General features: G+C 36.6%; 1 protein-coding gene across 2 annotated transcripts; it reads left to right on the top strand.

Moving 5' to 3' along the window:
• Window positions 1-1,253: 1,253 nt before the first annotated feature.
• LOC109032273 (uncharacterized) lies at window positions 1,254-22,331 on the top strand. 2 transcript variants are annotated; one of them, XM_019044320.2, is made up of 15 exons: window positions 1,254-1,363; window positions 2,639-2,869; window positions 5,098-5,288; window positions 5,676-5,824; window positions 6,849-6,964; window positions 8,201-8,609; window positions 9,358-9,437; window positions 10,349-10,544; window positions 12,593-12,823; window positions 14,104-14,301; window positions 14,671-14,832; window positions 15,712-15,849; window positions 16,814-16,957; window positions 20,030-20,230; window positions 21,546-22,331. In XM_019044320.2, exons 2-15 carry the CDS (start codon window positions 2,646-2,648, stop codon window positions 21,669-21,671), a joined length of 2,565 nt encoding a protein of 854 aa, XP_018899865.2. In that variant the 5' UTR covers window positions 1,254-1,363; window positions 2,639-2,645; the 3' UTR covers window positions 21,672-22,331. The 2 variants fall into 2 exon arrangements, with proteins under 2 accessions (XP_018899865.2, XP_072158973.1); XM_072302872.1 differs by lacking the exons at window positions 1,254-1,363; window positions 5,676-5,824 and having other exon boundaries at window positions 2,728-2,869.
• The last annotated feature ends 715 nt before the right edge of the window (window positions 22,332-23,046 follow it).

The raw sequence follows: 23,046 nt of genomic DNA, 5'->3' as shown, positions 1-23,046 counted from the left end.
GTATCAATGACTTAATTTTCCAATCCAAAGTGCACTGTTTCTGGGAACAGTCACATTTGAAACGAAAACTGGTCAGACCAAGCCCAATTCACACAATTCCAGTGACGTCTTTTCTCGAAAACCTTGGGGGGGGGGGGGGAGGGATGTAGAAGAGTTTTCACTAATGATAATGGGATAGTAATAACTCGCAATTAAGTTGCTATTAAAAATTAAAAAATTGGGTGATGAAAAAAGTCAAAAATATTTGTCAAAAAAAATAGGTAGCGATCTCATAGCGATAAATTGCAATTAAATAGCTATCGTATTCAAAAATCGAACGTGACTATTTATAGCAAGTTTGTGTTTCATGTATATAGATTTAAGTTGCTACTATTTGGTAGAAGTTGCATAGCAATAAATAGACAATAAATTGACCATAAATGAAGGGCTCAGGGGATCAAGGCGCATAAGTGCAGTTCTTGCAATGAAGAGAAATGCGAGTTTGAAGCTTCGAATTTACTTGAATCCTTATGGCGGTAAGAAAGTTAAGACTGATTTTGATTCTTAAAAATTGTAATTTAGGAGCGAATTTTTCACAGAATACGCATTAAGACTAGTTTTACTTGAAATCAACAAGTACCTAGGTACTTAACATCTCAAATTTTTCTAAAACTGCACTTATGCGCCTTGTCCTCCAAGCCCCTCATTTACTTTTACAACTGAGACTTGCTTACTAAGCCCTGTAGGTGCTCAATTTTGCCGATTAAATCACTTATAACTCTTAATCTTGGAATTCTGCCATATGAGGGGGGGGGGTGCCTTTTTTTGGGGGGGGGTCAAAATATCATGGTATCAAAAACCTCTTAAATGATTTGAAAGAATCCAAATTCTTTCACATCACAATTCAATACCCATGACTAAAAGCTTACTTATTTTCTTTACTTATTTTCGAGCACCAGAGCAAAATTTTCTCTGGTGAGTGCCAGTTTTCCCACTTACCGGAAAGACTGCTCTCACAATCAGCCACAGCGTTTCCGGCTCGCAGCGGAAGTTGTGCACCGGAAACAAATTGACCGGAAATAGAGTACCTACATAGGTACTCTAACCGGAAACTGCCAAAAACCACCGGAAACAGGTTCGTTCCCGCCCGGTTGCGAAACAAGCTACCAATCACAGTCCAGAGTTCAGACCGGCGGCGCAGTGCGCATGCGTTGCAGAGCGCGAACTTGTTGACAACAACACAACAACAGACAACTTCACTTCATCACTTGTTCAAACTTTCTCGTTATCCTTCTTATCCAATTTCGTACGTTAGCTAGTTAATTTTTCACAGTCAAACGGAATTTACCTGAATTTTACTTAAGTACATCTCCAAGCTAATCAAGTAAGTAATTTCGATAATTATTTACTTAACACTCTACGTTCAAACAAACTACATGAAGAATCATGAAATTTACATGTTATACCACTCCTGTCAATGTCTCTTATCTTCACATCAGAATTCAAATATTCGTATTTACTATTTTTACAATCTATTATCAATAATGAGCAATTCCTTCCTTCAGCAGATAATTTCACAGTCTTAGCATGTCTTCTTTTCGAGAAATTGGTGTGTTTATCACGTTTGTAATGATCGGCAATCTAGAGGCTTGAATTGTGTTAAGTGGGGACCAGGATGAATTAGTTTTTTGCGATTAGTACCTAGGTACAATTGCACGAGCACTTAACACCGGGAGTAAAGCTAAGTTAATAGAAAAACGAACCTTGGGTGTTATGGACGAGTTGAAATTTGATGCGTACCTACCCTCACTCTTGGAGTTCGGCACCGCAGGCTGATTACTGAAAAGTAGGTAATATTCGAAACGATAGACAAGGAATAAGTAGGTACGTTGGGAAAATTGAGTGATCCTACTGGTTGAAATGAGTAGTTGCTATAGATTAAGGGGGGAAATGATGGACCAACTGTGGGTTGCCGTTACTTAATTAGTCTATTACTTATCTCGTTTGTCTATCACAACCACCTGCATCCACCAATAGGATCCCTCTTTGTCTATCAATTTCCACAATCAGCCTGTTGGTATACATGCAAGGTCGATAGGGATATACCTAGGGCGGCCTGTTAGCAATATGTTCTTTGAAATTTCCGGACCTGCCGATAGATTGCCCCGGATTTGCTGTTTCACTCCAAACATTTCCTCGATTTGCATTTGCACTGCCCCGTTGCATAGTTCCTCCCCGATCTGCATAAGACCAATAATCGGATCTGGGGAACAGCAGAGTGGGACAAGCAAATCGGGGGAATCTGTTGGCTACGTGGACAGCCCTCGCACCCCCAACTTGCAGAGATTATCACACTCAACTTTTCTAATGGACTGACCTAGGTCTAACGACGTTGGTGTACATGTAAGTATAATTAGCATATTTACTGCTAGAATTGACTTATGACTTCCCAGCCCTGAGAAATCATGCATTGCACTATGCTAGATTTCCAGTTTTTTTTAAGTGGCAGTCTTCAGTGTAGGCACGTCAGAATGCCTGGAAACCTCCAAGATGCCAGGTAAGAAATGTGTGTATTGTTACCTATCACAATTGCTCCATAAAATGATTGTTTTCATTATTCTTTGAAATGTTTAGTAAAGATTGAATATATTTTTTTCAGAGTCAAAATGGACGCACCTGAAGATGATGACTTTGTCTCAATGGTTGATAAACTAGCTGAAGAACAAGCACAAGACGTGCAAAGCATTGAAGAAATAAGAGAGGAAATAGTGCGTTTCCAACAAACAACTCAGGAAAATAGCAGCCTTATATCTGAGTTAAGAAGGAAACTTGAAGGCGAATTGAACAGCCAAGAAAATGAATTTCGGCAGCTAATAATTTTAGAAGAGAAGTAAGTTGTCTTAAAATTTGTGTCAAATTACACTACTTTTCTGTTTGTCATTGATTAGGTACCAAGCCATCAATGTAAACCTGAGCTAAGCTTTCTTGACAGCTTGAAAAGAAACCCATGATACCCATGTTGACCACGATGACCACATTGTATGAGCAGCTTGGCTGAAATACAGCTTTAACTCCCAAATAGCAATAGACTGATTTCATGGCTACATCATTCTTGCTCTATTCGACTCATCGATTTTTATGCTTCCAACCAAAACAGTGGAACATTACCCTATGGTTAAAGTCTGTGAAGACTCTAGATATTGTTTTAATTTATCATGATTTTGTCATGAACAAATCTTGAATTGAAAATGACGCATTTAAAAGGAGAATTTTCATTTTCAAGAATCTTTAAACACATTCTACCACCCGGGGAGGAATACAATGAATCTACGTGTCTGTTTATCATGGGTGGCGGTAGACACCTTCGGACAAAGTCTATAAACTCTGCAAACATGGAAGCGGCCTGAAGAAGGAAGGTGGTCAGCCAATAACGAAGTCATTAAACTAAGATTCACAACAGAAAATACAGCCGGCTACATCTTCTGTTGTGCACTAAATTATAGTCTAAGATCATGATAAGGTGCGATTCAATGAGAAGTATTATTGCATTTGATAAGCGCAATATAAGAATGAAAAAGTGGAGTAGTTGTATGTAAAGACATCTGTGGCAATCGTACTGTCTAAGTAATGGACCACTAGACTAGGTGAGAATTTCAGCATTCTGATACATGTTTCTTCACCAAAATTTCACGTAAAATGCGATGCGCATAGCAAAAGTTACCGAAATCAACTCCTTACGAAGATATTTAATGATTCATGATGCGTGAATTCAAACCACCCGCTCATGAAAACTCAATGCTCTACGTGATTCACATCGCGCGCTAAACGTTCATCATGATAGTCTCTGCGATATAAAAATCTGGAAACCTCAATCTTGACGGTTTAGCTCAGCTATAGCAAATTTCTTGTGGTTTGAACAACATATGATGGGAAATGAACATTGCTCGATGAAGAAGCTTGCTGAAACCGTTGTAGCGCACGATTTGACTCTAGTAGAGCTTTGAGTTTCTTGTGAGCGGGCAGTTCAAATTCCTCGTAACCAATGTGAAATAAAAACGTTGAAATCTTCGTTAGGAGTTAGTTTCAGTAATATTCGTTGTGCTAATCGTGTTCTACGCGAAATTCTGGTTGAGAAACATGTATCAGATTGCTTAAATTCGTACCTTGTCTAGTGGTCCATTGTTAGTATCTAATTGAAGGTACTTAAGTAGTTCACATACAGGGAGAAACTGCTGTAAAGTTGCAGTATAATTGCAATTTTTACTTGCGTTTGCATGTTACCTATTTTCTTAATTTGAAGTGCTGAAATTATCAAGACAAAATTACTATTACTGAAGTTGTGGGCGATGATCACAGTGGTAATTTGGATGGTGTAAAATTTTAATTTTATAGCAACATTTTCGCAATTTTTTGTGAGATTGGAACTTTATTGCAACGTATCTTTTAAATGCTAGGTACCTAAGGACCTTGCATTATCAAACTGCTACCTACTTTATAAGGGCCAAATATATATTTTTGGCAAAATTAATAAAAAAAAAAGAAGAACAAAAAAAATTGTGTTTAAGTTGTTTAACTGTGTTAGATATTATCGCAATTTCTGAATGAGCGCTCCTATTGATAGGAAAAATGACAGTAGGTATTATCGAGTGAAGTCACACAAATGTTGATAATGCTAGCAATTTTGTTTTGATGAAATGGCAATTACAATGTTTTTGAAAAATATCACATAGGATAGTTATCAAAACGTACTGGTCAATTATCCACATAGAGCAGCAAATCTGTCAATTTTTGCAAGGAAGCAGTACATTTTTTGTCCTCACATTTTTTAAGGTTGTCTTCACATTGCTGTCTGCTAGGGACTTCTTTCCCTTTACATTTTTGATGCAGCCTTCACTCTGGCTATCGCATGAAAGGACACAGTTTGCTTTGTAAAGAGTGAGGTCCTTACAAATGGCAGAACAAAGGAGAACCTTTTTTAGAAGTAACATTAAACTTGAAATGAGAGTGTTATAAAAAGACAGCTGCAGGAGCATTACATTGCCAAAAGTATGAAACTTCTTTGTACAAAAGTAATTCTTTTTTCCAAGGTGTTGTCCTAACAATTCTGGTCATTTTCAGATTGGGCGATGCAGTTGAGAAAGCAAATGAAGTAAAATGTCACCTAATAGCTGCTGAAAAAATATTGGATCGTACGTACGATATTAATGATTTTCTGCACTTAATAACAGAAAGAGGTACTAATACAATTGAGACATTGTCAATAATGGCCAACAGCATAGGAGATGAACAAGAACGGATGGGAGCCTACTGTAAGTTATCATCTTTTTGTCTGTTGTTTTCAATTTAGTTTGTTAAATGATCTTAGTGTCGATGTATGTAGTCGCAGAAACCTGTTACTGTTCAAAGCTTGTGCATTTGTCTTGTTCAAGGAATACCTACTCGTTTTTAAAATTCCATTACAAAGCAACACCTGAAGATTTGATAGGAAAAAAATCGACCCCTGTTTGAATTGGCGCTCACCAAAACCGATAAAGTATGTCCATTTTTTCCAATTTTCAGTTTTTTAACTTTTTATGACCCTAAAGAGGATAGACGCATCCATGAATGTGGTAAAAATATTTGTCGCTGAATCAAGACTCTTTTTGAAGATGGAAGATATTGCCCCATTCTACTTAATTTTTCGAATAATTTTATAGTGCAAGAAGAAATGCAGCTGTACCTAGCAGCAAAGGATACCCATATTTGCGAAGTAAAAAAATCAGAAAACGGAGCTAGATGTATTGAAGACTTAGGAAAGATAAAGAAGGAGAAAGTAATTGATGAGCTTCAACCTCAAATTCAAAAGGTATGCATTGACTTTTTTCAAAAATCACCTGCTTGTCCTCAACCAATTGTTGCATGTGAAATGCTGGAGTCAGTTGATATTTACCTAAGTACCTACTATAATCAGAACTCCTATCTGTCTGATCCTCTTTTTAAAGGGAGTGAATGACTTGTTTACACTTTACAAAATTGTTTGTAAGGTAACTTCCCATTGGATCACATTATATTGTATCACATGCCCCTTGTTTGACGCTTTCTGAGTATTCCTAAAAATGAAACCCACTCCATGACTGATTTCCTTGCAGGATGAGTGAATTCACCCTATGAATTTTTTATTGAGTGTCTTTTCAATAGCAGGTGATAGGTTATATTTATCAGTCATGTTTTAGGTCAAGAAGGCCCAAGTAGCACAGTGCAACGAAAATATTGAAATTAAATTGTAATTTGATTTCAATAAAACTGTAATTTTTTTCACCATTAAATTGCAATTTTTTATTGCAACATTTGGATTTTTACATCATTTGGTCGATTTATGCCAATTTTAAACACTTTTAGTGCACAATTTGATTCAAGTAGACATTGGATTTTCATTTGAACAAGAGACGCTAATTTTTCGCAATCAATGCTGAACAAAAACGTCAATATTTTGGTTAAAAGTCAGCTTCAGCAATTCTTGTCGCCTAAATCATGTTTAATGTGAAATTTTGATCAGGTTTCTTAAGTCATAATGCTAGAATTTTCTCTTCATCCAGTGGTACATTTTTCCCGAAAAAATTTTCTGAAAATCGGCAGACCTTTAAGAAGTCATGATAAGGAAGTGATTCTTTGTGTTTCTGTTTTGCAAGAGTAAATTTTTCAGAACTAGTACTAATGAAAACGTTAATATCTTGATCAGGAGCCAGTTTCCCTAATTTATTTTGAGCGAATCTTATTCTATGTAAAAGTTTGAAGAGGAAACATATTTCAGAACGTTTTGTTCCGCACCCTGTCTAGTAGACCATTGCAAAACTTTTTATTGATTTTTACTTTTGATCTTACTTTTGCAGCACCAGGAAGAATTTGAAGAGGCTAAAAAATGTATCCAAGAGAACTGGCAGCAAAAGGAAACTCTGGACAATAAACTTACTGAAGAAAATATGAATGCTCCGCAGCTGGAATTAGTGTAAGTCCAAGTGCAGTGAGTCAATCTAAATTCATGCATATCTTTGTTTGTGTCACAATTCAGGGTTGCGACTGTCAGGGAAAACGGAAAAAATATCGAGTGATTATTAAGTCAGTGAAACCTAGAGGTGTCTGGGAAAATGATGCAAGTTTCAGAAAAAAATTGTTAAGTCCTGTTTATTTCCTCTCTAGAATGCGTTTCACGTTTTGAACAACAAATTTTGCCGAAAAACTATTTCATTTCTTGTTCGTCCTTTCAATCATTTGGCATACCCCAAATTGTCAGGGAATTTTACCAAAATGTGTCAGAATATTCATGGAACAGGGAATTTCATTTTCTAAATTATATGGCAACCATGAATGCCACTTGCGGGCTGATTATTGAAACTGTGTTGTTATGACAAGACAAGGCAAAGCCCTGACTTACCCATACAATAAATCGCATTCCAGTGTCATGTCTTGCTACTATAACATTTCGATAATTTGCCCATTGACTGAAATTTCTTTCAAAATAGGGTTGGCCACAGAAATGTTGTCTTGAAGACTCATCAGAGTGCAAACCTGATTTATCCTGTCCATCTCTCATCAAGTTAGAGAATGAGTTATTAGACATTCTGTATGCATTCGCATAGCACGTTGTTAGTTGGCAGAGTGCCACATAAACTAGACAATTGTGCATTTGATCTGGGCCTCAGGAGCATTTTACTGCCAGCGTATACTCAAAGCTGGTTAAGACCTACAACTTGTTGAATAAAAATTGAACATTAGCACCCCTGCAAACTTTAGGCATGGTTCATTACTTTCATTATTATTCCCTTTTGAGTACTGTGCTTTGAAATTTCGACCCAATATTACTGAGGGAATGAGAAAGCTACATATTAACATCAAAAACAGATAATTTTGACTTGAATTACATCTTTTTGCACAACTCTGTGAAAATCATGAATTTTCACCCTTGGTCCCCTTTTACCCAACTCCATAATTCCGAAGATGGCTTACTGTCAAAAATGATCCATAAAATAATGTCGAAATGCTAAATGAACAGTAAATTTTGCGCTGACCTCAACTGATGTCAGTAAAGGACTTTACTGATGCCCGTTGAGATCAGTAGAAAATTTAAAATTTTCTAACTGTTTTTTGGACACTGTTCCCCTGGTTATTTTTATCCAGACTCATCGGTGGTAATCGTAATGCATAAGAACTCTTGTCTAATTTTTCTCTGGGTTTAATTCTGTAGCATTGCCGAAATGGAAGAAGAACTAGCTTCTGCCACAAGGTCCTTCTTGGAGGAACAGAGTGCCATAGAAGCTGAAATGACTCATGCGCAGGAAGCCCTAGCCTCAAAGGAACAAATAATAGAGGCTTCCCACACACATGTGCAAGAGCTGCAGGGTAAGATAGCTGACCAGGTGGCATTTAGCAACTGCCTAAAAGAAACTAATGGAAGACTCCAAGCAGAATTTGAGGCTTGGCAAACAGAGCACCAAAAGCTTGATGAAAACCTCCGGAAAACTGCAGAGGAGAACCTGAAACTCGAAGCAGAGGTCAAGAAGTACGAAGAAGAAATTGGAGGCATGCAGTTTGAAGCTCAAGCCCTCAAAAACCAACTTCAAGAGGCCAAGACCGTAGAAGGTGATCAGACAGAGGTAAGTTACGTCAACAACAAAAAGCTGTCACCTGAATTCAGGAGATGATATTTTCATAAATGGAAAATATTTACACAATCCATGATAGAATTCTAGATCACTTTAAGAGGATTTCAGCTCTTTGCCAAAACACTAGCTCAGTTCTCTGCCAAAATTGTTTTAACTTTTCAGCCCTCTGTGGTGTTGTAGTTGTAGCGTTGGCTCTACAACCAGGAGGTCCAGGGTGCAGTTCCTGGTCAGATATGAGTTTGATTGTCTCAAGCAAGGGTCACCTTGGACTGGTTGTAAATTAGGGGATTGGTAGATTAAGCGCAGAACTAGCCCCTAGTTTTTAAAAATGGTACTAGTTTTGCGGTACTAGTTAGTTGGAACTAGTTAAAATGGCCTAGTTTTTTGAAAAATGGTACTAGAAAAAACAAATCTGATTTGTGTTTGTTAATGAAAATATTTCAACAGAGAAAAATGATTTTTACTATTCTTCATTACCGAAATGGACAGCGATGGCTCTGTAGAAGGCTAGTTGATTATTTTTAGAGACACATTTCAGCTGTCCATTTTTGACTAACCCCTTTTGAAAACTCTATTTTTCAGCTAAAGCAATCTGTTTGCAAAATTCATCGTCTCATTTTACTTTTAAAATGCAATACTTAATTTTTTAACACCATTAATTTGTACTAACCCCTTGTATTTCATTTTCATCCATCCTCCACGCATTCTTCAATATAGCGTTACTCGTTTTTCATTCCAGGTCCTATTATCCAAAAGAAAAGTCCACCAAGAAACCCTTGCCATTAAAAATAAACAACTTGATGATTTGAAAGCTAAAGTGTGAGCATTTTAAAGTCCTCCAATCAGTTTTTATTCCTTCCCATGTTTCTTGTAACCTCCACTAGGAACAGTAATCATTGAGCTTTACATTGTTGTTGGTGCTTTTTAATCTCGTTACCACAAAATTAAGTGCATTTCTTACAGCGTTTTAAGTAAAAAGTGAAGAATTAAAAAAACTTGCTTTTGAGGTTCAGCACATATTCTTGTCTTAATGATTTATTTATCGCAAAACCATATCCATAATTTTTATGCTTCCATTTTCCCACATCGACTGTAAAAAATACTGGAAACACCTAGTTTAAATTTTCTTGAATGAAGGAAAAGTCACATCTTAGTTACCCTCAGCGTTTCCTTTTTGGGTGGTAAAATTTCAAAATTTGCACGTGTATAAAACTCAACATACTACTTTTTTTTTATTGTTTTACTTTTATTTGACAGAAAGCTCTAATTTTGTGAAGACCAACCGAATCTCTTTAAAGTAAAGAAGCTTATTTTCAATTGTAATATAATTTAAGCTTATATTTTACTTTGGACTTTCAGATAATAATTATTCCTTTCATAGGTTATTGAGTTACCAACACAGTTTGACTGAATATTATGAAGTTTTGGCTTTTGCCTTCCTTCTTTCATGATCTAAGTGAAAAAGTTGACCATTTTGAGTTTGTACGATCATTTACTGACAACAGAAAGTATTTTCTTAATAAGCAGTACTGATAGAGCCCTTCAAAAAGACTCATTTTCAGTGCTTTTAGGCTTAAAAACATCCTTGCTCATTGTATGGATTGATTAAAATTATGTAGGCCTGATGAACTATTGCTCGTGTGTATTTAAACATCTCTAAATGAAAAGGGGAAAAAAATCTCCTTTTTTAATTTGTGTTGCTTTATTCATTTCTAAGTTCTTTGTTTCAGTTTAACTTTAGAAGAATCTCTTGAAGGGGCTGCTGTGATGAAAGCTCAACTAGAAACAGTTTCGAATGAGAACGAGACACTAAAAGAACAAAATTTGACAATCGCTGACAAGCTCAAGGCTTTAGATAGTGAAACGCAGAATAATGAACAAGAAATGAAAGAGATCAATGAACAAATTAAGAAAACACAGAAGGAGGTAAGTTCAATATACGTAGTTCCTTATCATTATTCACAGTCAAGTTTCTGTAAAAAATATACTAATAATACACAAACGTGAATTTTAATGCCCTCAGAATTGCACAAGTTTTGGTTTTTCGGTATCTTTAACTAATTGAGCTAGTTAACATGATTTTCCCACAAAACCGAAAGAAACGGAAAGGGAACAGAAAAATGAAGTGACAAACTGTAAACTGGGCGAATAAGACATAAAAGAGAATTGAAAAATAAAAAAACTTAAGCTTACTAAATAAATTAAAATGCCAAAGCATTTCAGAAGCCCGCAGTCCCTTCTTTAAAGCATAATATTGGAATTTCAGCCGTCAAGAAGGAACTGAGGGCGTTTTAATTTATTTTGTGAGTTGGAGTTTCTCAATTTTCCGATTCTCTTTTCTCTCTTAAAACTTTCCTGCCCTGTTTTTGATCACTTATTGTTCAAGGAGCAATATCTGAAAATATGCTTTTGAGCACTCTTAATGTAAAGTTACAATGAGACAGTGGTAATTAGTTCTGGAACGTGGAACGAATCCTCTCGAGGATATAGAATTCCGGACTCAGTGCGTCAAAACGCCAAATCCGAATTTGCGAATCCTCCAAAATTTCAAAATTTGCGCCATGAAGCCGAATCCTGAAGGTTCCGGAAGGTTCTCGAATCGCATCGAATATCGATATCGTCCTTGATCTCAAATTTCGACTCATTCCAGAATGTTCTCGAACAGTAAATATTGGTATAAATCTATAAATACTCGCCGAGTCGAGATATCACAACCAGTTAAAAATAAAATAAATTTTAAAAAAAGTACTGGGTTTCTGAAAAGTGAAGGATTCGCAATGGATTCGGATTCGAGGATGCGAAAGTTAAAATTTGGGACACGGATTCGGATTTGGATTCGAGCAAATTTAGGATTCGACCCAACACTAGTGGTAATGATAGGCTGTGTATTGAAGGATCAATCAGTCTCAACACTGCTGTATTGTATGGCAGTGTCTTTTGTTATTCAGAATGATGAGTGCTGCATTTGCTGGAATAATAAATCTGCATCTAATCAATGATCTGCTGCGAAATGACCACACATGGAATGCCAAGGATCTTTGTGTCTGCTTAATTTTGACATTTTTTTATTTGATGTTCCTTACAATCCCTCGAGAAAGATGAGCTTTTAAAATGGAACTCTCTATGTGCTAATCAAGTGGTGCCGCCGCTGAGTTGAAGACGCGGAGCCTTTTGTTTTGAAATAAGAAGACAGGTGTCTCATCTCCTTGGCTGGCGCAAAGGAAGGAAGGGGGAGCTAGCTCCTCTATCACCTACTTACATTATTATCCTTTGCATTAAGTGTAAACCAGCCGGAAAATGCACTTCCAGACCAAATTTTCTTGAGGTTGGCGCAGAAAAAGTTTGATTGTAAAAACCCATCTTACCTAAGAGATCACAGTAGGGGTGTTCAAACAAATTTTTGCTGGTAAGCTATCAGTATCATCTCAAATCGATACTGGTGGTGGTACCGACAGTAGTGATGATATTGTTAACAGCCGGCCATATCAGACTTTCTGAGAGCTCGCATTCAAGGCATTGTTGCCCCATGTGTCGGTTTGTCAGATTGCCTGGCGCGGCGGTGCGTCAAATAGATGTACACATGGCAACATCTTATTTTCGTCAGCTTTGAAAACTCTGATTGTTATCGGTAAGAGCCCTGTTATCATAACTTTTCCTTAACGGAATTGTTTCCATAGCTTACCAACAACCGGTAGAACAGCCCTAGATCACAAGGAGTAGGTATCACAAAAAAAAATCTTGAAATTTAGCTGGCGCTAAGTTTCTTAATATTCCCTGCAAAATCCTTTGAAAGTGAACCTTTTTACAGTTCAAAGTGATGTGTAGGAAAATATTGTTCTCTCATTTGGAAGCACAAAACTGCCATTATCAGAATTTCTTTGATAATTTCATGGTTTGTATCAAGAAATTAGGATTCTTACAAAAGTTCTGTTTAAGTTCAAACTCTAATCAACGCCTTCCAATTTTTTTTATAGGTGTTCGAGATCTATGAGAAATGGTCGAATGAAGAACCGATGATTTTAGAGTACAATGATGAAGCAGATAATAGGATAGAGGAGACCAAGAAAAATCTTACCGACGCAGAGAAACTTAACCAAGAGCAGCAAAGTAAAATTCAAGCCCATAAAGCACGAATGGTCGTGCAGCATGAAGAGTCCGACAGAATAAAGCAAGAGATAATAGAACAATGCCAAGCTGCGGAACAGGTAAACTCTTAAACCCATGAAATGAGACTCAGTGATGATGAAATTATTAGCTTCAGTATTATGAGGGCTACTTTCAAATCTAATTGAGAAATTGTAATTATGATCTTCGCCATGTATGATTTGCATGAGTCTTTGGTCCTAAATCAGCTAGGATGTCACAGGAATGGAATAAATGTAAAATCTTGGGAGTCTGGATTGAGAAAATTGTTTACGAATGCAGGAAAATCAAGTCACTTTTTATATTGACAGCAAGCCTGAAATCAGTCACACCAGCAATGTTAGTGAACAATGCTGGACTGATAAAATGACCTACCTACTCTTAAATGGCTTTGGGGTGAAAAATTTGGTGTAGGCTTTAGTATTTGAAGATATTAGCATGGGTTCAAAGGCGCCCTTTCTTCAGAAGAAGTATACTCTAGTAATCTTTCATGAACTTTTCACTTACAACGGAGCCAATAAAAACATCTGAAATTTTCGCCAAAAATGCCCTAAAAATGGGATTCTCCGACTTTGCTGCTGGCTCTCCAGAGGCACAAAAACACCCTCAGTTGAGTAATTTTTACAATCCATTAATCTATCATAAGGAGAATCTCCAAAAATCAAAGGCTCAATTTTCTTTTCTGTGGTCATCGGTCGAATCCGCAAAAAATTCTTAATTAAAAATCAATTTTTCAGAACACCAAAAGGCGCCACCCCCAAAAAAACTTTTTCTTTAAGAACAATCCTTTGGTTTGTCTCTTCAAACTGATACTAGTACGCAACTTTTGCACACCTAATAATACTTGCAAATTTTTTCATAAGCCTTTTTGTAGCCCACTCTAGTTGTCAGCAAAACTCTACTAAATGGATGAATGTTTTCATTCCTCCACATTTAATCAGTGTTCGGATTTTTGTTGAACTAGGTGAAACACGGAAGTACATAGAAAATGCTTCACTTATGTATATCGACATTGAAACTCCTGAACCATGTATCTCGGTTAGCAATGTTGCAGACTTCCCATCATGATTTATTTTTTAAATGGATAACCACTCAATGTAGTTCTTTAAATTATTCATGGTTTTTTTTCTCTGTGTGAAGAAAATTCTGAGAAAATTTCAAGGCTTGATGGGGATTTGTTCTCCTTCAAAAAAATGAAATGGGAGTAGAAATTTTCAAACACCGCGAACAAGATATGTCATTTGGAAGTCTGATTTGCATGTGTGTGTGTGGAATTTAAACCTGCATTAAAAAGTATGTTAATTTTAAACTTGTTTGTCTCTTTTGTTCTCTATGGTAACAGGAAAAGAAGGAAAAATCAGAAGAATTGGCAAAAGAAAAGGAACGATTGTCATCCAAATGGGAAGAGGTCCATAAGAAACTAAAATCAAGATTGGCCGAAAAAAATCAAGATGCAGCTGAAGTTGAACAAGACTCTAATGAAAAACTTGCTCTTTACACAGAGATCCAAAAAAATATCGTCCATTTACAAGATCTTATGGTAAACGATAACTAATATATGAGTTTCAACTTATGTAAAACTTATGTAACTTATGTAAAAACTTATCTGTAACTTATCTCAACTTATCTAAAAGATGGTCTAATCTATAATGAAGAGAAGTTCCAGCGACATCAATTTAGAAGATGGTCTAATCTATAATAGTAATTTTAATTCTCGGAAAGAAATGCAAATAAGTGACAGAGTGCAAATAATATCATTCAAAAAGTAAGAAATGGTTTCTACAGTTCCCAATGTTTTGTTACTTACAACTCGATAAAAAAATTTTACCTATTTTTGAGTATTTTTAAGACACAAGCAGTCAGAAATTAATTTTGAAAGCTTGATTCTTAACGTCTTATTTTTTTCTAGAATGAAAATATGCTGAAAGACAACAAAGAAGTTTTAAGGAGCATAAAACGGCGCATTTCACAGACAACTACATCAGCTGACAGTAGCAATCAGAAACTGGATGGGCCGTCTGCCGCAGAAATTAACTCGCTTTTAAAAGATCCTTATGAATTTTCCGAAGAGGTAAGAGATAGTTTTACTCTCTTTTTGAAATGTCTCTCTCTGCGTTCATTAGCAAAACCAAATAACTGTCAATTCTCGAAATAAACACATTAAAAATCCTCTGACAGGAATAGACATACGACTGAAAGATCTTCAAGGTTATTTATTTCATTCCTCTTTAATACGCTTCACAATCATTCTTGTGACTTTTACGACTTTTGAGACACTTAGACACTTGACTGCACTTAGGAGTTAACCGCCTAACATTAAAATTTCAAATTTTGAACAAGTACAGTGAATTTACCAAGCATATTTTCGTTGATGATCGATCGAGCCAAAATGCTGCGATAATGGCGGCAAGATCATGATCGGGCTGATAAACACTTCAGGTTAGACTTTCAAAATCGACGCTGGTTGGATGCCATCATCTTCATCTGGTCATTTCTAAACTCTACTTTTTGTAGGGTTATATTTTGGTTCCAATGTTTGCATGCATTCCACTTTCTATCGGTCTGGCGAGTCCTGATGTTGTTCGGAAAAATTATGATCGCATCAACACAAAATATGAAACCGGTTGATCAGCCCATTTTGGTTTGACCGATCATCATCGAAAATACGCATATGAAGACCTTAGATGGTGAATACCCGTAATTTTTAAGGATTTTTTGCTAATTCTAAATGTAGATCCAATAGATGGAAGTTGTCAAATATTCATTTTACAACATGGAGAGTGAAAAAGAAAAGGTTTGTGTTAAGCTCCAAATTCATCATCTCAAACGATTTTACAATTGTATCAAAAATTTCTGGCAGAAATGTTGCCGCAAATGAGGAAGTAAAAAAAAAAGAAAAGAAACGCTATACATTTTGCTTAAGATAGGAAATCTTCTTTTTTATCTGCAGGATGATCAAACTGCAACCAAACAGTCTCAACAATCCGAACAAGCATCCACAAAGGGTAGCACCTCCAATGAGACACCCAAGAAAAAGTACTCGCGGAAAGAAAAATCAAAGACTAGCAACAAGAACGTTAGCTTCCAGGTCAGAATAAAATTTTTGTTAAAGTCACTGTGTAAAAAATGTTTTATTTTCCATCAGGTTTTGTAATTCAAAATAACTTATGACCTTGAAACCTTCCCTCCCCCCTTCTTTTTCGAAAAAGAAATTAGCCTAGCTCCAAATCTTCACTTCTCTCATTTTTTTTTTTTTTTTTTTTTTCCCGCATTTGGTGATTTATGAGGACTTATCTGTAACAATAGCGGATGTCGAGTTTTCACATTGTGAGAAAATCGCGTTTGAAGTTTTTGAAGCTTTGCACTTTTCCGCCCGTAGAACCGAGAGGATTCTTATAAAGATTTTCATGAAGAGCAACTCTTCCGGTAAAAAACACACGTTTTACGATATATATGTAAGTGAAAAATTGAAGGAGTAACAGCGATTTGAAAAAAATGTGACATCCGCTCTTTTTACTGCATACACTTTTTTATGCATAAAACAAAGTTTTCAGGAAGGGTAAGGCTGGTAAAACGATTGAAATGAACCAAAAGTAAGTCAATGCTGAGTCATTTAACAAAATCGAACAAGAAACTAAACCGTTTGTAACTTTTACAACAAAAACAAGGAACAAATTCTAAAATCAGTTAAAAATTCAACAATTCTGGCAAGACGGTCCCGATACGTATAATTTGAGTGTCAGCTACAGCCCATGGCCGGTGGGCGGGCAGTTATCGCAAGTGGGTTCGAATCTCCACAGTGTCCTGCCGCGCCGGCCGGGGAAAACAGTGGATTCTCACATCCGCTGTTTTTAACAAATAACATGTTTTTCAGTTCATATCTCGCCGAAAATTGTGCTGGAAGTCTGAAACTTTGCACAGGCATTCCTGGAGGCTCTAGATTTCGAAAAAAAGCGTTTGCCCTAAAAATGGCGGTTGTCAGCGACCGCCATTGTTACATATATGTCCTCATATGTACATGGGATTGCTAAACTTCTCTTCTTTGTCCGCAGGATGATCAATCGACAACCAAACAGTCTGAACAATCCCAGCAAAGGGCATCATCTGCAAAGGGTAGCACCTCAAACGAGACACCGAAGAAAGAGTACTCAAGGAAAGAAAAGTCAAAGACGAGCAGCAACAAGATTGGCTTCCAGGTCAGAATAAAATTTTTGTTAATGCCAAGTGTGAAAAATTTATTCTTTCCCCTCGGGTTTCGTAATTTTAAATAATTTATGACCTTGAAATAATTTTGACTCCTTTTTCGAGAAAGAAGCCGAAAAGAGAAGTTTTAATGAGGACTGAAATTAGCCCACTTCCCTAAGCTTCACTTCTCTAATTTTTTTTGCCCTCAGTGACTAGTATGTTGGTTTTGCTGGTAATTATTTCCTCTAAAATAAATTTGATGTCAAAAAATGTCTGAAGGGTTTCCTGTTTTGCTTTAGGTTTCTCAAGTCGAATTGCAGCAGTCACTGTTGGTGAGATTGAGTTACAATGGGTCAGTTGCGCCAGTCACAGAATTCTTTTGATGGTTTTAACATTTAGATTAGCAAATAATGATAAGAATCTAAAAAACTAAAAACAGTGGATGAAAAGAAAAATCGTCCATATCTCACGAAGTAGGCTTTTCATTTATTGAACAAAAAACAGAGAGACTTAGAGAGAGGACACACAGGAACATCTAGAGGTCACATCCTCATCATTGTGAGAGACAAAAAACAAACAGAGCGCTCCAAGTGAGCGACTGGGGAAACCAAGAGACAAATCAAGATAAAATATCACTGAGTGCATACTGACACCCTCCCTCGCTCTGGGATATTTTGAACCACAAAGGAAATTTAAGAAAAAAAAACTAACAATTGAGGCAGTTACGGAATATCGGGCAAAAAAAAAGGAACAACAATTTAAGACAAGGACTAAAGAGCAACACCAAAAAACTTACTCGCAGAACTTTGCTTAAATTTGAAAGTTACATTGAAAATCAAAAGGAGGCGCAAAGTGTCGCTTAGACATTTAAGATTAATTTAGGTACAGTTGTTCTGTGTAATTTCTGTAAAAAAAAACGAAAAAGTTTTTACAATAAGCCTCTAAGGAAAAATAGAGAAACAGTTGAGAAACAAACGCAAAATTAATGCAATAAAAATAATTAATCAGTTACAAGACCAAGCATTTGGGAAAATTGCAAAGTTTTGGGGCCGGTGAGAGGTTTGGTAAAGAGGTCAGCACAATTTTCATTACTGGGGACATAAACCGTGTCTATTTCTCTCTCACTTACCAATTCTCTAACAAAAGAGTATTTTACAACAAAATGCTTGCTTCGTTCTTTGACAGCGTCATTCTGTGCAATTGAATTAGCGCCTTGATTGTCGCAGAAAATTTGAATAGGTTTACAGGGTAGTAAGAAACAATGATTTATCTCTGCCATAAACGTTTGGAGCCATGTCAACTCACAGGCGCACTCATACAGTGCGATATATTCCGCATGAGTGCTGGAGCTCGCGACACATTTTTGTTTGCGGCTCCTCCATGACACTGCTCCGCCACCAATTACCAAAGCATAGCCAGTGATAGACTTGCCAGTTACTTTATCACCTGCCCAATCGGAGTCACTATTACAAGTGAACTTTCCTCCCTTTTTAAACGACAATTTATAATTGATAGTCTTCTTTAAATACTTAAGTAGATGAATAACTCCCTTCCAGTGAATTTCAGTGGGATTAGCACAGAATTGACTTAGCTTACAGACTGCAAGCGCTATATCAGGGCGAGTGCAAGTGCTGAGGTACAAAAGACTGCCAATTGCTCTCTGATACGTTTCTTTGTCAAAGCACTCCTCTTCAACCTTTGACTCAAAAATACCACTTGGAAGAGGGCTAGACGTTCCTTTACAATCAATTAAAGAGTAATCTTCTAGTAAAGACACGATATAGTTACTCTGGTGTATAAACACAACATCCTTTTCTGGGCGTTCAAATTGAATCGACAGAAATACGCTAACATCACCTAAGTCTTTTACTTGTACATGTTGAGCAATTTCATTCTTAAAAATAGTTAAGGCAGCTGTTGTGCCGGCTGCCAAAAAATCATCGACATAAACAGCCACAATGATCCCTGTCCTGAAGTAGACACAGGGTTCGCTTACGCATTTTTTAAATCCTAAGATTAACATAAGTGAAGTTAAAAAATCATACCAATTTTTGCCGGACTGTTTCAGACCATATAAGCTTTTCAGTAACTTGCAAACAAGACGATTTCGTTTGTAGGGCAGGCCTTCAGGAATCTCCATGAAAACGTCCTCTTCTAACGTGCTGTGGAGATACGCCCCTACCACATCAAGGTGTTGAATCGACCAGTCATTCTGTGTTGCAATGCATGTCAGCAGCCGAATTGTCTTCTTCTCTACCACCGGGCTAGTCGTGTCAAAATAGTTGACTCCATAGAGTTGGTTGAAGCCTTGAGCGACGAGTCTTGCCTTGAATTTCAAAGTTTTCCCATCAGGGCCTTCTTTTAAGGCGTAAACCCATTTGCAACCAATAACACGCACTTTAGGGGGACGTTCCACAATTTTCCATGTTTCTTGCGATTCAAGATTCTTCAATTCTGCATCCATCGCAGCTTCCCAGTTTTTGGAGTCAGGGCTGTTGAGTGCCTCATGAGCGTTTGCTGGTACAGTATGTGCATGACTGTATACAGTGTTGCAACAAGGTAGAGTACACAGCTGCCTTTCAGCTCTCTCACGGTTAGAACGCCTTAAACCTGTAACATCAACAACTGCTGGACCCTGATTTCCTGTAGGATTTGGTTGGGCAGTATCTCCCTCTGGATCACCAATTTCTGGAGCGTGGACCTCATCCAAGGGCAGGTTATGATCAAAAGTTTCTTCGGTATTATCTTCATCAAACTGGTCAAAATTTATCATTAAAGGTTCTTCACGTATTTCTGTTTGTTGATTCTTGTAGGGAAAAACATTTTCTTGAAATCGAACATCTCTGCTTATGATCACCTTTTTCCGTTCCGTACTCCAGAGGCGATAAGATCTGTCTGGATGACGTCATTTGCTGTATTTTGGATGAGTGATATCCTTGTGAGCAGACCCTCTCCATGAGCTTAAACTATGGAAACCTGATTCTGTGACAAGCGCAACTGATTTATTTGCTGTGTGCAGTTCAAAATAGCAAAGCTAACCCTAATTATGATTTCATCTTTCTTCATTTCTGTTATTTTCTCAGTATTTTTCACCGAAAGAATCAGCACAGAAGCCGGCTGAACAGTCCACTCCACCAACCGTGAAGACGAGGAAGTCTGGTGCCAAGCACAAGCAGCAACCCATTGATGACATTGAAAATTTACCCAGCCCTGCAAAGAAATCTACCAGAACTTCTCGTGAAAAAGCAGACCTCGCTAAAGATAATGATGAGGCCGTGAGCCCGGTGAGACCTCAATCGTAATTTCAGAGTTTTCCATTAGAGGAAAACAAAGCTGTGACCATTCACCGAATAGGGTGCCTTATTTCATTGAAGCAAAATTTTCTATTAGAATTTTTGTTGAATTAGGTTTAGTTGAAAAATCTGAATCAAGGCAGATTGGAACCCTTAAAAGTTCTCTTTTAAAATTATATGTTTTAAACTGCAGAATCCAAATGACCATTTTTTTTTTCTAAGTGACACAGGGTGTCATATAACCAGTAAAGTCAGGGACAGTCAGAGCAAGAAAATGTGTAACCAGTAGTCGCAAACTCCCTTGCAAGATACCGAGTTTTCGTTGACTGCTCAGCGGTTCAATACGGAGCCTAATAGCGTTCTCTCCCTGTCGATCCTCCTAAAGTACCTATCAATCTTTACGGATTCTTTGCTTTGAACTATGTTAATTTTTGCGTTCCTTTTGATGTGAAGAAAAGGGTACGGAAGAATCAGGGAAAGATCTTAGGGTCAAGGAAAACCTTGATAGTTGGGAAGAGGGAAAAGAAAATTTTGCTGGGCATCAAGGGATATTTTTGTGTGTTTAGTCCCAAAATATCTGTGGACAATTTGTCAATGCTCTGTTATCACTCACACAATCTTAAGTTTTGGTGGACTGAGGCCTTTTTTTCATAGATGGTCAAGTGTAAATTTGTAATTTTTTGTGGCGAAGTAACTGTAAAAAAGTGAACAATTTCTGCATCGGAAAACTCTGGAACACACTTTTTGAATATCGTGTGAGGGAAAAAACTTCCATTTTTTTTCTCTATGTTGAAGAATCATCTCTTAAAAATCATCATAATAGTGAACTGTGGCAGAAAAGGCAGTGATGACGTGGTCCACGACAAGCCATTAGTTTGAGAATGCTCCTGAAAAGAATTTTACCAAAGATGAAAGAAAAAATCAACTCACCACCCATCAACCTCTTTAAATAATTTCTGAGAATCTACTGTTGAAATTTGCAATGCATAAATGTTTCCTATTTTTCAAGTTATTTCGTCGCAAATAAATAGTACAAAAACCCCCCAAAAAATCGAAATTCCCACAAGGGGTAAAAAATTGAGCACAGACCAAGCGCAGCCATTAGTGAGAACTGTCAGTCACACGGAGGCCTTCCGTGCCGCTGAACGTAGAGGATATCGTTTGACCTGTCATTCAAATAACAGCTCGTGTCTTCGCTTTGTGTGAAATTCAAAATCTTTTCCCTGGTCATGAGGAAGGTAGAAACCATCAGATCATCTAATCAAAAGTTCAAAGTTTTTAAAACGTGTTCGTTTTTAATTTGCAGGTGATCAAAGGCTCCCAAGAATCAATAGTATCCTTATCCAGTAGTCAGGATTCATTCACACCCTTGACGCAGTCTCACTACGCTTTGAATATCTCAAATGATGACAGTAATGACATGTTTGACTAAGCCAATCAAAGTATCATTTTGACTTTTGTTTTGCTGTCCTTAATTCAAAGAGCAATCCAACATTTTTACAATTTTAATACATTTTTATAATATCGGTTTTTTTTTAAAAAAAAATTTTGTTCCGTTAAATACTTTAGAAGACAAGTATTGACATTGTTAATTAAAACAAATCAAAACAATATTTTAATCTTCCAAGGTACTGTAATCAAAGTACTCTTTCCAATGTGGTAACTCTTTTCTTTATTCAAAGAATAATTATTCCTCTTTTTATTTTTTACTTTAAATTGAGAGAATATTTTTTTTTTAGGGTTGTGCCCATCTGTTTTTAAGTATAAGTTTTAAATTCTGTTATATAATTTACAATTGCCATTTTCAATTGCAATTTACAATTGCAATTCTCATTTTAACTTTTTCATGACCATTGACAAGAAGTGTCCCCCAGTCTCGCTATGTATTGAATACTTTAAACAGCGGTAGTACTTAATGACACATCGCACTAAGTCAATTGGAACATTTTAGTCTTTTTAATTCTATCTTCTATTTCAACAATGATCATGTTCAATCCTTTCTTCACTTTTGATTGAAATTATGAAAACTCAGTTTTTTTGTTTGTAAGTGTCAAACTAATTTCCCATTTTTAATACACATTTTTAATTCTCATTTTTTGGGTTTTTTTTTGTGCACTGCATATTTTACTAATTCAAATTTAGAAATCATACTCCTTATAACTTCGCTTTCATTTCTGAAGCGCTAAATTTATCCAGAAGTAAGAGGGAGTACTTTGTTTCACCAATTTTGGAATTCATATTTTTCTAGGATGCAGGCATAGTTGAAAGAGCATTCTTTAATTTCCGAACAGGCCCAAGCAACTCTCCTGCTTCAAAAATGGTGAAAGTGACCTCCATTTTGTAAGAAAGCTGTGATCCGGATGAAAAGATATTCATTGCCAGCTTGCCTTCGGACTGATGTGAATCGCTGTATGTCATCAAAATGAGAAAATTACTAGACAACAACTGGCTTCTGAAATCACAAACGATAGCTCTTTGTAAATTTAATTCCTAGGATAAAAACAAAACACAAGGAATTGAAGAAAAATAATTGAGTAGTAGAAATTTGAGTATGAAGGTACTCTGATTTAAACAAATTTCTGAATTAAATACTAAAAGAACCGTTTGGAGATAAGAAAAAAGAGGTAAAAATATATTATACCATTAAAGCTGAGAAAGGAAAATGCAAGGAAAAAACTTAAGACAGTATGTTGGAGTTTTTTTTTTGCCCACGTGCGTTCAAAATTCAGCGTAAAGCTGAAAATCTCAATACAGCAACGTAAAAAACGCATGTTGACAAAAAACTCCAACATACGGTCTTACGACCT

This window comes from Bemisia tabaci, chromosome 7 (genome assembly GCF_918797505.1).
Source record: "Bemisia tabaci chromosome 7, PGI_BMITA_v3".
Lineage (NCBI taxonomy): Eukaryota > Metazoa > Arthropoda > Insecta > Hemiptera > Aleyrodidae > Bemisia > Bemisia tabaci.
Note: the sequence above shows the minus strand (reverse complement) of the source record. Positions and strands in the feature narration are given on the sequence as shown.